This window comes from Phocoena sinus, chromosome 1 (assembly GCF_008692025.1).
Source record: "Phocoena sinus isolate mPhoSin1 chromosome 1, mPhoSin1.pri, whole genome shotgun sequence".
Classification (NCBI taxonomy): Eukaryota; Metazoa; Chordata; class Mammalia; order Artiodactyla; family Phocoenidae; genus Phocoena; species Phocoena sinus.
In genome coordinates this window covers 162,459,666-162,475,075 of record NC_045763.1, presented here as the reverse complement: position 1 = coordinate 162,475,075, position 15,410 = coordinate 162,459,666, and the positions used below count along the sequence as shown (strand labels likewise).

The 15,410-nt window shown below is 47.7% G+C and overlaps 1 protein-coding gene across 1 annotated transcript in view; it reads right to left on the bottom strand.

Annotated features, from left to right (window-relative positions):
• The window catches only part of PARP1 (poly(ADP-ribose) polymerase 1), a 42,434-nt gene extending 27,472 nt beyond the window's left edge, over positions 1-14,962 (bottom strand). The window contains exons 1-4 of the mRNA XM_032639443.1: positions 14,624-14,962; positions 10,048-10,213; positions 2,367-2,482; positions 841-1,055 (exon numbers count right to left, since the gene is read on the bottom strand). Coding sequence (XP_032495334.1) covers positions 841-1,055; positions 2,367-2,482; positions 10,048-10,213; positions 14,624-14,743 — 617 coding nt within the window. The 5' untranslated portion in view covers positions 14,744-14,962. The remainder of the gene's footprint in view (positions 1-840; positions 1,056-2,366; positions 2,483-10,047; positions 10,214-14,623) is intronic.
• Between the last annotated feature and the right edge of the window lie 448 nt (positions 14,963-15,410).

Here is a 15,410-nt window from a genome sequence, read left to right as displayed (position 1 = left end):
TTGTGAGCTTGTTCACTCCTACACCTACACCCCATATCAAAGCACCCTGAGGCTTTTTAAATCTGTGGGTCCGACTTTCCAGTTTTCTTTCCCATTCCAGAGCCATGTGTGCGGTGCAATAAACTTGTGCATTTTGAACTGAAATACTGCGCGAAGGCCGCTGGATGAGGGGGAGGTGGGGTCACCCCGACCCTACACCTTCCAAGGGGCGCAGTGTACACCGCAGCCCTGCCACGCCCCCCTCGGTGGGCTCGTCACCAAGAACTAGACTGGGGCCGAGGGACCGGCAGAGGGAACACAGGAAAGAAGTGCCCACAGGATCAACACAGACCTAAATGTTAGCACCGTATGAAAGCCATACCATATCTGAACTCAACCAGATAACTTATCGACTGCCCACCCCCGCTATTTAAAGAGTCAAGATTCTCCCAGCGCCGTGCTCAAGACAGACCCAGACACACAGGGACACATCCACACACGAGGACATCAGGGGGACGTGAAAGTGGGTCATGCAGGGGTCAGAGGAAAGATGGAGGTGGTGGACTCCAGCCAGGGGAGCGCTCAGACGGAGCAGGGGAAAGTGGGATTTGCTCTCTGCCTGTCCACGGAGGTCAGATCCGGGACAGGGAACAGACCACCAGCAGTGGCAGGAACACGCACTGCAGCTTCCCCAGGCCTTCCCTGCTCTGTCCCCGACTGCCTCAGCTGGGGAAGGGGCGGAGCTCTGCTGCCCCCCAGCGCCCGCATCCCCAGCTTACTGACGGGCAGCAAGGGGAACACAGGAGTGATATGGACTCTGGGCCTGTGTGAAGCCTCCACCCTGCCGGCCCCGGCACCCACCCTTCACTCTTGATGGCCGGGAGCTGCCTCTTCAGGGCTTCCTTGTCTTCTGCGGCGAGGAGGCTGAAGCCCTTGAGCTGGCTCGCGCTGTACTCAGGCCGGAAGCCCAGCTCCTCTCTGTTCTCAACAAAGCAGTTCGGGTGGTACCAGCGGTCGATCATGCCTAGCTGGGGCTTCTCGGGGTCCAGCATCTTCTTGGACAGGCGCACCTGGCCCTGTAGGAGAATCCACACATGTTACCAAAGACAGACAAGGAAGGATGGTCAAACATCGGGGGGCCAGGGGCGACCAGGTCCACACCGAAGGCAATGGGAGGGCTGCTGGGAGGTTCTGGCTCTTTTATGCCACCAAGGACAGTGTTTCCCTCAAGCCTCAGCACCCCATCTAAGAAGGGGTGAAGTCCAACCAGCTACCCACCTACCTTGCTGCCTGGGCAAGTGAGGAGGTAACAGCATTACCCTGAGGATGTTCTGCTGACCTGGTGCAGACGTGAAGAACAACACCTGGGCTGCTATATCGCAGGCTCAGAAGGAGCCAGTGCAGGCCCCAATTCTAGCAGGGACTTTCTGCAATCCCCCCACCCAGACTCTTCAGTCTCTTTACACATATGAAGACCCCCTAAGATGCAGTAATAAACTATCTTATGCTAGAATCTAGCCCCGCCATCCTCCCCAGGTTTACAATTCCCAGGCCTGACATTCCGAGTGAGTTTCATGCCTGTGAGCCCAGATTGGAAACCTTGTAACAAGGAGCACCGGACACTACTCCACTCCAGGCCAAGCAACAGTCAGCAGCACACAGCCTCGGGCATTCCCTTGGGAACCTTAACTTTTGCCTCAAATGCTTGCGGTTGAAGGTAGCTGGAAAAGATCTAGCAATTTCATGTTTTTCCTTTCTAAACACCCACTGACTCACCTCAATTTCCTGTATAATACCAAGGAGGCAGAAACCTTTAATCGATGCCTTGAATTAATCAACCAGCATGTTTACCTAAGATCAGAGCATCTTGGGTAATGAGGCTAAAGGGCACAGGCCGACCCCTCCACCTGTGTCCCTGCTACTCAGATAGCCGTCACTCTGCCAGACCAGCTGTCATTCTTCAGGGACCAGAGGTGGTAGGGAAGGGTGGTTAATGAAGTTCCTGATTAAGAGGAAGAAACCTGGAGGCTCATACCAGGGAAGAAACACACTCCTTAAACTTAATCCTACCATAAAACACAGCTTTCCCCCAGCCACTGCACAGCCCAGGAGAGAGCCCTTGTGTAAATGTTTTTCAAACTCTCCCAGGTCTCCTAAAAGCAGGTGCAGCGACGTACATGGGCTGGACCATGAATAATCAGGGCCAGACCTGCCTGGAAGAAAAGTGACTGTCATCTCCTGTCTCTACTAAGATCTTCACTTTATTTTTAACCACTGGTGTTGAGCCAGCACCTAAAGCCCCTATTTTTTCTTTTCTTTTGAGATATCCGATGACATCCAACGCAAGAAGTCCAGAAAGTCAGACAGGTGAAGTCCAAAGCTCTCACCTTTTCTATCTTCTCCATGCAGCCCTTGCACGTGCTTCTGTTGGACTTGGCATACTCTGCCGCAAAGTCGCCCAGTGTCTTCTCCGTCTTGCTGCCAACTCCACCTTGGCCTTTGCCTGAAGCATGAAACACAGCCACGCTCATTTCAGCAGCCTCCGCGCAGCTCCAAGGAGCCCCTGTCCTCCTCCTCTACCTCTTGGGATTCCTCTACCAGGACACCTTGTGTTCTGGGTGACCACAGCTGGTCCATCTCATCTACACTTGTTTCTTACCATTGTGGTTGGTTAACAGAGCTTCTTTTCTGGCAATAAAATAAAAAAATTTCTCAGGCAGCCTCCTGGAAACAGCACAGTGTCAGCTGGTGGTGGTCTCGCTGTCCCCCTCTCTCCATTTCCTCTGTAGCCCCCTTCTTCACTTTGGAAAGAACGTAAGTGCTTACTATGAAAACCCTGTAACATACTAAATTCCAACACTGCCTTCTAATTTCCATTACACCTTCACTTATCAGAGTTGAGTGTTGAGTTAAAAGGAGTATCTTGATATAGGAACAGATAAAAGTATATGTAATAATGAAACGTGGAGCTACAAGGATATATTGTACAACACGGGGAATAAAACCAATATTTTATAAATATAATATATTACGCGAGTCATTCTATTGTACACCTGTAATTTATATACTATTGTACATCAACTATACTTCAATAAAAAAACAAAAACAAGAGAGCTGACAAACAACAACAAAAAAACCTCCATAATCAAGAGAAAAAGAAAATTAAATATGTGGTAAGGTGGCATTCCTAATTAGCGGGGAAAGATTGAATCATTCAATAAAGAATCTTGGGAAAAAATGGCCAACCATTTGGGACAAAAACTAGATTCTTTTCTTATACAAAAATAAACTCCAAGACTGAATGTTTCTCTCCTAAGATCAGGAATAAAGCAAGGCTGTCTTCTCTTACCACAGACAACACTGTACTGGAGGCTCTAATACGTGCAGTAGGCAAGAAAAAGAAAGAAAACGTGTAAGTGTAGAAAAGAACAAGTAAAGCCATCTCTATTTGTAGATGACATGATTGTAACTGGGATTAGTCTTAAGTATCTACAAAAAAGCTACTAGTACTATTAAGTGAATTTAGCAAATTTGCAGAGCACAAGGTCAATATAAAACATTTCTATATATTAGCAATAAACATACTGGAAAAAGAAATTAAAGCACACTACTATTTAAACAGCATTAAAATATACAGAATACTTAGAGATAAATTTAATAAGACATACAAGATCTCTCTCTACACTGAATCTACAAGGTTTTGCTGAAATTAAAGAAGAACTGAATATCGTGTTTATGGACCGAAAGACTCAATTTACTACGATGTCAATAATCCCCAGTTTGATCTACAGATCTGATGCAATGCCGATCAGAGTCCTAGCAAGCTTTTCTGAGGGAGAAATTGACAAGTTTACCACAAAATTTGTAAGGAGATGACAAAGGACCTAGAAAGGTCAAAATACTGTTGAAAAAGAACAAATTTAGAGGAATTACACTACAAGACTTCATGACTTACTCTAAGGTTACAATCATTAAGACAGTGGAGTAGCATAAATCAGTGGAACCAAGTATCGAGACCATATACAGACCTATCATCAACTGATTTTGATAAGGAAGCCAAAGTCTTTTCAACAAATGGTGCTGGAACAAAATAATAGCCACATGGGAAAAAAAACAAAAAACGTGTGCCTCACACCTAACACAAAAGTTAATTTAAGATAAATAAAATTAAATAATTTAAGATAAGCTAAAACTATAAAACTCCCAGAAGTTCTGGAGCATATCCTTCAATGATCTTAAACAGTAAGCAAAGATTTCTTAGGAGATAGAAATTACTACCCCAAAAAGGAGAAAAAAACACACACAAAAACAACAAATTGGACTTCATCAAAACGAAAAACGATTGCTCTTCAGAAAATGTCACTAGGGCTTTCCTGGTGGCGTACTGGTTAAGAATCCGCCTGCCGATGCACGGGACACGGGTTCGAGCCCTGGCCTGCGAAGATCCCACATGCCGCAGAGCAACTAAGCCCATGCGCCACAACTACTGAGCCTGCGCTCTAGAGCCCGAGAGCCTCAACTACTGAAGCCCGCGCGCCCAGAGCCCGGGCTCCGCAACAAGAGAAGCCACTGCCGTGAGAAGCCTGCGCACCGCAATGAAGAGTAGCCCCCGCTGGCCGCAACTAGAGAAAGCCCGTGCAGCAACAAAGACCCAATGCAGCCAAAAATAAATAAATAAAATAAGTAAATTTTTTAAAAAGTCAGTAAATAAACGAAAAGACAAACCTCTGAATGGGAGAAGGTATTTGCATTATTTATATCTAATAGAGGACACGCACCTAGAATATTCTAAGAACTCTTACAACTCAATAATAAAGACATGCAAATTAAAACCGTGATATCACTACACACTTATCGTAATGGCTAATATCAAAAAGAGTGACCATACCAAGTGCTGACAAGGGTGTGGAGGAACTCTCAAACAGTGCTGGTGGCAATGTAAAATGGTACAACGCCTTGGAAACCAGTTTGGCACCTTCTTTAGAAAGCTGAACGTACATCTAATGTATGATCTACCACTCCATTCCCAGCTATATACCCAAGAGAAACGAGAGCACATGTGCGTACAGAGCTTGTACACAAGTGTTCGTAGCAGCTGTATTTGTAATGGTCCCAATCTGTCAACAACTTAAAAGTTACCAACAGGAGAATGGATGAACCAAGTGTGATTTACTCAAAAGACTACTCCTCAGTAATAAAGAAAAGAACTGATGACACATGAGACAACCCGGGTAAGTCTCACAGACATTATGCTGAGTGAAAGCAGCTTAGGAGAGAAAAAGATACTACTCTTTTTTCCCTGAAACCCTACATCACAGAAAATTAATCCAAAGGGATAGAAATCAGAACAGTGGTTACCTTGCTGAGGCGGAAGATGACTCGGAAAGGGCATAAGGGACCTTTCTGGGGGTGGCGGGTACAGAAGTTTGATGGGGTGAATATTAGATGTGTGTATGCATTTGTCAAAACTCACTGAACTGTACACGTAAAGTTTGTGCATATAACTGTATGTACATTATTTTTAAAATTCCGGATGAAAGATTTCAAAATACCAAAAACAGATACTTTATTCAAAATACCAAAAACAGGTACTTCTGGGCTTCCCTGGTGGCGCAGTGGTTTAGAGTCTGCCTGCCGATGCAGGGGACGCGGGTTCGTGCCCCGGTCCAGGAAGATCCCACATGCCACAGAGCGGCTGGGCCCGTGAGCCATGGCCGCTGAGCCTGTGCATCCGGAGCCTGTGCTCCGCAACGGGAGAGGCCAGAACAGTGAGAGGCCCGTGTACCGCTAAAAAAACAAAAAAAACCAGGTACTTCAAGTGAGAAAACAGATATGACAAGAACATTTAGTAAAAGATGAAGCTTCAATATGATGAAACAGAAAATAACCTATCTAAAAGAAATATGTCAAACCAGGAAAAATATTTGCAAAACATGAGACCAAGAATTAGTATCTTTTGTATGTATTTCACTAAGGAAAAGAAAAATACCCCAAGAGAAAAATGAGGAAAAGACACACACAACTATTAAAGTAACACAAATGACTGATCAACACATGACAAAATGTTCCATGTCACTAGGAGCAAAATGAAAAGGAATGAAAATACTTAGGGATGGTGTGGAAGTGGAGAAATGGGTACAACTCATACTGTTGGTACAAGTGGAACTGATACAACCTTTCTGAAAGGCAAGTTGGCACACACACAGAAGGCCTTCAAATACTTTCTCTCTTTCAGCAGTATTTCTCCCCTCTTGGAATTAAAGAAAAAACTGGACAGGTGCCCAGGATATACCAGAAATCTGCAGCAGCTCTATGTGTAATAGAGCCAAATGGTTTAAAGTCTAGTTTCAAAAGCAAGAGAGTCTGGACTTGAATCTCAGCTTGAACATTTACCACCAGCATAACCTTGGGCCACTTACCTAACCTCTAGGTGTCTCAGCTCCCCAACTGGAAAAACTGGTAAAGGGCTGGGGCAAGGACTCAATGAAATTAATATGTCAAATACGTGAATGGTGTGCAAAATTGAGCAAGACCTCAAGAAGTGAATACTACGTACCTTTAACAACAACGACGGAAATCCGTAACTTAAGATGAAGAGTAAATATTAAGCTGTATAATGTAATAGGTAGGTATGGGGAAGTACAAATCCAGATCATCATGAAATACCACTTCAAATCATTAGGAAGAGTATTACTAAAAAGAAAAAATCCTGAAAAACCAACCTCCCCTCCCCTCCCGCCAAAATCCAGAAAATAAAAGTGTTGATACGGATGTGGAGAAATCAGAACCTCGTGTACTGCTGGTGGGGATGTATAATCCCGCAGCCGCTGTGGCAAACAGTACTGCAGTTTACACAAAAAATTGAATCTAGAATAACCATACGATCCAGCAATTCCACTTCCGGGTATATACATAAGAGGACGGAAAGCAGGGTCTGGAACAGGTATCTGTATACCAACGTTCACCAATCACCAATCGGCAGAAACAACGCACGTGTCCATCAATGAATGAATGGATAAACAAAATCTAGTATAGCCATGTAACAGAATATTATTCAGCCTTAAAAAGGAAGGAAATTCTGACACACGCCACACGAATGAACCCTGAAGACATTAGGTGGAGTGAAATAGTAGGCACAAATTGACAAATATAATGTAAGCCAAACACAAAAGGACAAAAACTGTATGATTCCACTCATATGAGGTACTTAGAAGTAGTCAAATTCATAGACAGAAATAAGAGTGGTTGTCAGAGACTGGGGGGAGGTAAATGAGGAATTAGTGCTTAATGGGTATGGAGTATTAGTTTGGGAAGATGGCAAAGTTTTGGAGATGAATGGTGGTGATGACTGCATAACAATGGGAATGCACTTAACACCAGTGAAACGTACACTTAAAAATGGTTAAGATGGGACTTCCCTGGTGGCGCAGTGGTTGAGAGTCCGCCTGCCGATGCAGGGGACACGGGTTCGTGCCCCGGTCCGGGAGGATCCCACGTGCCGCGGAGCAGCTGGGCCCGTGAGCCATGGCCACTGAGCCTGTGCGTCCGGAGCCTGTGCTCCGCAACGGGAGAGGCCACAACAGTGAGAGGCCCGCATACCGCAAAAAAAAAAAATTTTGAATAGAAAATAATTTTCTAATAAGACACCCACAACATTAATGATAGTTCTTTCTGAATTACAGGATCTGGGACGATTTAACTTTTTCTCATCAACAGCCTGGAGTCACAACAACAGGTTAAACTGGGTCAGTTCACAGCAAGGCAGAGAAATGAGAATTCAGTCTCAGGAGATCTTCAAAAGGGGACAAAAAAAAAAAAAAAACTGTTTAAAATTTAAAGGCATCTCAGCAAGTTTGCGGATGCTGACAAACTGACCAAGGCTTATATGGAGAGGCAGAGGACCCAGAACAGCCAATACAATATTGAAGAGGAACGAAGTCAGGGGACTGACACTACCTGACTTCCAGACTTGCTATAAAGCTATATAATCAAGACAGTGTGGTACTGGTGAAATACACAAATTGATAAATATGCCAGAATACAGCCCAGGAGTACACCCACACAGATACAATCAACTGATGTTTGAGGAGCAAAGGCAACACAGTGGAGAGCAACACAGTGGAGAACAGCCTTTTCAACAAGTGGTGCGGGGACAACTGGGCATCCGCATGCAAAAAAATTTAATCTAGACAACAGATTAAACCTGTCGCAAATATTAACTCAAAATGGATCGCAGGGGCTTCCCTGGTGGCGCAGTTGTTGAGAATCTGCCTGCCAATGCAGGGGACACGGGTTCGAGCCCTGGTCTGGGAAGATCCCAAATGCCGCGGAGCAACTTAGGCCCGTGAGCCACAACTACTAAGCCTGCGCGTCTGGAGCTTGTGCTCCGCAACAAGAAAGGCCATGACAGCGAGAGGCCCCCCCCCCCCCCCCCAACTACAGAAAGCCCTCGCACAAAAAGGAAGACCCAACACAAATAAAGAAGCTTTCATTTAAAAACAAACAAACAAACATTGTTTTCAGAATAATACTGTGTATCACTGATTTGTCTAAATAGCACTCTCACACCCAGTCTTTGGGGGGGGAAAAAAAATGGATCACAGACTTAAATGTATTGATAGAACACAAAACTATAAAACTCCTAGAAGATAACACAGGAGAAAATCTAGATGACCTTGGGTATGGTGACGACTTTTTAGATACAATACCAGACCTAGTACATGAAAGAAATAATTGAGAAGCTGGACTTTTATTAAAATCAAAAATGTCTACTTTGTGAAAGACAGTGCCAAGAGAATAAAAAAGACAAGCCACAGCCCGGGAGAAAATACTTGCAAAAGACATATCTGATCAAGGACTGTTGTCCAAACTATATGAGGAACTCAATAAAACAAACCTGATTAAAATTGGGAGAATATCTGAACAGACCCTTTACCAAAGAACATATACAGATGGCAGACATAAATGTGAGAGGATGATCAACATCATATGGTACTAAGGAACCGCAAATTAAAATGAGATACCACTACAAACATTTTAGATTGCCAAAATCCAAAACGTTGGTAAAAAATGCCGGTAAGAACGTGGAGCAACAGGAACTCTCATTCATTGCTGGTGGTAATGTAAATGGTTTGGCCATTTTAGAAGACAGCTCACAGTCTAAACATACTCTTACCATACAATCCAGCAATTGTGTGCCTTGGTATTTACCCACATGAGTTGAAAACTTAGGTCCACCCAAAACCCTGCACATGGATGTTTACAGTAGGTTTATTCATAAGTGCCATAACTTGGAAGCACCCACAGCGTCCTTAAATAGGTGAATGGATAAACTGTGGTACCTCCCAACAATGGAATATTATTCAGTGCCCAAAAGAAGTAAGTTACTGAGCCGTGAAAAGATATGCAGGAACCTTAAATGCATTATTACTAAATGAAATAAGCCAATCTGAAAAGGTTGCATACTGTTTGATTCTAACTATGTGACATTCTAGAAAAGATGAAACTACGGAGATAGGAAAAATGTCAGTGGTTGGCAGAGGGAGGGATTAACAGGTGGAACACAGAGGAATTTTATAAGGGAGTGGAAATACTCTGTACGACGTTATAATGATTGATATATGTCATTATACATTTGCCCAAACCCATGTAAGATGTACACCACCACGAGTGATGACTAATATAAACTACGGACTTTGGGTGATGATGTATCAGTGTAGGTTCCGTGACTGTAACAAATGGACCATCTGCTGGGGGATGCTGATAGTGGCGGAGGTCATGGGAACTCTCTGTACTTTCCGCTTAATTTTGCTGTGAACCTAAAACTACTCTAAAAACAAGGTCTATTAAAGATAACAACTGCAACAAATGTAAAGGCTACATTTCAAGCATCTGGAGAAATATCCTGCACCAAACAGAACACTGGGTCCCTGAGGCGCTGCTGAAATAACAGAGGGGTAAGCTGAAGGACCTTTTCTTTGCTGCCACAGAAAATCTCCCCCTCCCCCCCACAACCCAGGAAGCTTTGGGGGTTGGGGCAACCCCTGCACCTCCCTGGTGTGCACGCACCCGTCACTCCTCCAGCCTCAGCCGTCTTCTTGACCTTCTGCTGGTCATCCCAGCGGAGCTCGGAGAACCCATCCACCTCGACGTCAGGGTGCCGTATGGAGTGGCCGACCTTCCAGAAGCAGGAGAAGTGGTACCAGTGCGGGACTTTTCCGTCGAACATGGGCGACTAGAAGGGCGGAACCAGAGGAGGAGAAAGCGCAGTGAGCCTCAGGCCCGGCACTCAGCACCTGGCATCCTAGCCCCCCGTTTGCTTACCTGTAAACCAAGGGCAGCCTCCTCTCCACTCCCCGACGTCGCAGGGGAAATGCTGCCAACATGGGCAATCAGCACCCACCCCTCAGCTATGAAAGCTGCCTGCCGAGCCCGCCCTGGGGACAGGGACCAGGACATCCCTCGGGACTGACCGCCGTTCTGGCTAAGAGTTCAGCGTACTGTTACCAAAGTCGCCGCCGCGCTTCAGTCACAGGCTCAGCCCAGAGCTCGGTGAGGGCACAGGAGACGCAAGTCCTGCGTCCCGCACGCCCACACGTGGAGAGGTGCCACCGCCAGGCCCAAAGGGCTCTGTGCACTTAGAACAATGCAGAACAAGCCCAAGCTCAGGCGCCAGGCCAAGCAACTGTGTCAGAGAAGCGTCACACCAGCAGCGAGCCACGCAGATGTGCATGGGATGAAGGACTTCTACGAGGGAGAGGGACGGGGGGGGGCGGTGTCACCTCACCCCCAGCAGCTGGGATGTCCCTCCTGCCCCTCACCGGCCACCAGGGGACACCCTGCAGTTGTCTCTGGGGAACCAGCACCGTTATTTCACAGTTGCATGGGGGTGGGGGTCAGACAGGCAGCAAGTGACTCGGCCTCAACTTGAAACAGTGACCACGGTTCTTTCCACTACACTGCTCGGCAGGAAGAGGTACTTAAAAATATACAAACGGTCTGACTGGAGCAAGAGAGGCCCCAAACATCTGCTTTGATAGAACATAAGTCTAAATGTCAAGCAGATGGCATAAAACAGCATTAAAAATAAATACCATGCAGAACTTTCAGGATGGAGTCGTGCGGACAGGGCAAGTACTCTGAAAAAGCAGTGACAAGATCTCCAACTGGCCCTCTACTACTAGGTGAGCGGCCTCTCTCTGGATTTAATATACGGTATTAAATAAAGTGTGGGGTTAATAAGGCTGGGGCACAAGGACTCTTCAGCATCAAGCAGCTTGGGATTACAGCAGCATCGGCTGTTCCCTGGGCCCAGAATGTGCCCCAGCCCTACCTGGGGCGAACGGCACTTCGTCAGGTCCCATGACACCCCTTCCCATTTCCCCGCACAGTCAAGATCCATTTGGGTTATTATTTGATCAACGTCTGTGTCCTGCGTCGGGTTAGAAGCTCCCAGAGAGGCACGATGCCTGCCTTGCTAGCAACTGGCAACGCCAGCTCACGGCGGGCACACAGTGTCTGCGGAATGCCCCAAGTCTGGAGGGAAGAGGGAAGAGAGGTGGGATGGAGGAACTCCTGCCGTGGAAAAGACGCTCCCTCCAAACCTGAGACAGCCCTCCCCACCCCCAACCAGACGACAAACGGCATTTCAGAGAGTAGACTTGTGCCCTGGCTCTCAAACTTTCACCAAGGCAGCCGACACCTCGTTAAGCATCTGGACGTCTTGTTACAACATCTGTGGTGGCCTCGACCTGGGTCTTCCCGCCCTGGGACCCCTGTCTAAGCCTGCTCTAAGAGCAAAGGGGGGCATGTGGCTCAGCGGCTTTGCCCCGACTGGAACTCATGGCCGTGGCATTTCTTCCTGGCTCTGCTGGGGCCCGACACTTACCCCTTAAACTTCGATCTGGGTGCCATGCCCCCAACCACTGGCGCACTGCCAGACACCAGAGAGGAGGCGTGCACAAGGGTGTACTCACAGCACAGGCTTGGGGGACTGTTAGGGCTCCCGTCCTCCCCGCAAAGAGGAAAGACCCCTTAACCAAGGCAAGGCTTTACTTTAGAACTTAGGACTGAGACTGATACAGCCGGAAGGGAATTGGACCAAGGGCACAAGACTACTGGCTCCGCTCGGCAGCTACCAGGCTCGAGCAAGCAGCCGAATCCTTCGCTGTACACTCAGCAAACATGAGCGCCTACCACGTACCAGGGTCCTTACCCAGCCACTCAGTCTGTTTCCAGAGAAACCGGCCACGAAAGGAGGCCATACCACGGCCCACTACCCCGCAGAGAGCGGAATGACCACTAGCACGAAGAAAGTCACCACGCAGTGTGCTACAGGTCCTTCCAAGAACACCAACAAGTCAAAAGGCTGGAAGGCCCAGTTCATCCCCTCGAGGCTGCCCCAGAGCATGCCAGCTAAAGTATCAGGTATTTGATACTCAGAGAACAATCCTCCCATACAAAATGTAAAAGAAGGTATTTAAATCCGAGGGAAGTGGGGCGGGGGCGGGTGGGCAAGAATGGCTTCTTTCTTTCTGGCCTTCACCAGCTCAGCCTACAAGACCAATGTTACATTCTGAGTTAAAACCCCACCCCCAGTTACAGTTAGAGAAAACCACACTTAATTTTAATAATAATTTCCTTCACTATCAAGAAGGATCCAGAATGTTAGACTTTCTTACCGCCTGGACTCCGATAGAGAGAGCCAACCCACCTCTTCATTCCTCACCAGTGTCCTTGTCTCCACACACTGGCTGGACTGAGGTTTTCTGTCTTTCCCAATAGAACAGGGTCATCTTTGGCTGTCAGGCGAAGGCTATGGATGTCCCTTTCTCAGACTAACATTTTAAAATGCACGATAAAATACATACGCTCACAAACGAAATCAATTATATTGAAATAATTATCAAAACATTTAAAATGTTTACTGAGATACAGTAATCTACAAGCTTTAAAGTATTAAATAACGAGACACAGTACCCACTTTAATAACTACTGTGATCTTGTAGCGATGAGTGTAAATGGTTATTTTAAGAAATCCCCAACAACTGTAAAGTGATGTGAAAATAACAGTAACTACTACTGACGACAAAAATCACAGGTACTGCTAACGCGCCTTTGCTTTGCAGGTTACATTCATAATTGTAGGAAGTAATGAATTGTAACTTAAGTCTAGTGAAAATAGAGATGCATATTTTTTCTCGCGGAAACTCATGGACCTCTTGAGTTCTATCTGCCATCCCACAGACTCCAGGTTAAGAGCTCCTGCGCTAATAGCAACTTCATAGGATCGGCGGCCCAAACATTAGGGTGAAAAGATGCTCTGCAGGAGATATAACGCCTCAAATGGTAGGCCTTGCCCACTTCTGCATCCTCAACTTCCTGCCACTTCTGTGGTGAGCTCCCATCTTGGGCACATCATGCCTAGGGAACAGCTCCATCAGGTGGCACCCACCCCTGTACAGCAATGTTTACCAGTCATCACCCCTTTAACCAAACTGGAAGCTCCCAGGCGTGGAGTCTCTCCTTGTGCCCCTAGTACCTAACACAGTGCCCGGAATCTAGCAGCTGCTCAGCGAGTGTTGACTGAACGAATAAGTATTGTGGGCCAGGTACTGAGCTAGGTGGCCCTGAGGCTGATTACAAGATGACAGCCTCAGTCCCTGCCATAGTATGAAATGAGACAGCCTAAGTACACTATGATACCCACTCCCCTCCAGCCAGTAACTACTGCAAATCCAGCAGTACCATCCGGTCATTCATAAAACACATACTGCCTCACCGCCCGGAAGGAAAATCAAGGTACCATGACCATGAGCACTAAGCTTGGATAAAGGCTTTCTGTTGGGAGTGGGGAAAACAGGGCAGGTGGGAACCCTGATTAGGCAGGCAGACAGGAGCTGAAGGAGGCAGGAACCTCCAGACACACTACATCACTGCAACACCCCTCCCGCCATCGGGCAAGCCTCAGGGACCACCAGAGGGAAATCCCGAATCTGTCAAGAAGCCCAGGTGAGAAACCCCAGGAGCCACTCTTACTCAAACCAGAGAGCTGCAAAGGCATCAGGAGGACGTGTCTGTGAACTTGGAAAGTTTGAGGAAAATGTTAAACCATAAATTAAGCCAAAAGTGAATGCACTGTACTGAAATGACACCAACTTGCATAGTTTTGCATAATTAAAAAAAATGAGAGTGGGTGTTGAAATGATAGCCAAAAATAGATTAAAAAAAAACAACCCTCACTTGCCAGTCGCCACCATCAATGTAGGACAAAAATCTTCCAGAATAAGGTTAGGTCAAAACCAGACTAGCTTCAAAAGACCACGCGTACGTTTTCTTCCCAAGGCGAATGGCTATAAAACAAACCCAGAAATAAGGACAGAAGCGGCTGCTTATTTTTACAAAGTAAAAGGCACCACCAGCTCCTGACCGTATTTCCCGGGCTTTTGCTGCAAGATCAGCAAAACCTTCCAAAAGGGTCCACCCGGCGGTCCATACACGGGACGAGAGCAAGCAGCTGCGCCCGCAGGCCCCGCGCGGGCTCGAAAGGGCCGGCCCGGCCTGCAGCTCCCGACCAGCCCTCCCCCCACCCTCCCCGGACGCGCGGAAGCCCCAGCCTCGCACAAAGCGGCCTCTCCGCCCGTACCTGCACCATGATGGCCATCCGGAGCGAGTCCTTGGGGATGCTCTCGCTGCATTTCTTGCAAGAGGCGCGCCCGCTCTTGGCGTACTCGACCCGGTAGAGCTTGTCCGATGACTCCGCCATCCTCCTCCTCCTCGAGCTGCTGCAGCTCTGGGAGCCCGACGCCGCTACCTGGAGACCCGCTGCTGCTACCAACGCCTCACCCGCCGGTCCGCTCCCCGCTGGCGCACGAGTAGTCTAGAGACGCAGCCGCCGCCGCCTCCGAGCAAGCCGCGTAGGCCACCCGCCGCTCTGGATAGATTACTGATGCCTGGCGGCGGGCACGCTCCGGCGTCCGCGCTCACGTGGCGGGGCCGCCGGCGCGCGCGCCCCCTGCCGGCAGTGGGGCGGTGTTTCCCCGGCGCCTGAGGCTGCGGGAGCTCGAACCTGGCTGCTGCGGGCCTAGGCCGGGCTTACCCGGCGCCTGTAGCTCTTTGAAGGACGAAGCGCCGCCACCCCTTTAACCATTTGTCCCCAGGAAGGCTTACGTGCTCTCACAGCCAATTTCAGCCTCTCCCCTTTTTAATACGTGTATCCTCTCTCCCCTGAGGGCGGACAGGTCTGGAAGGCGCTGGGCTGGCTCGGGAATGTGGTTGATCTGCCAAAGAGAGGTCAACCTGGGCTGGCCCTCGGCGGACGTTCTAACTGCAGTCCGCAGACCGTTGGGACCCAATACTAACTGAAATCTAGCATCGCCTTCATTATGAATTTTAATGCATGGATACAGATTCTGGGAGTCTTAGCAATACCT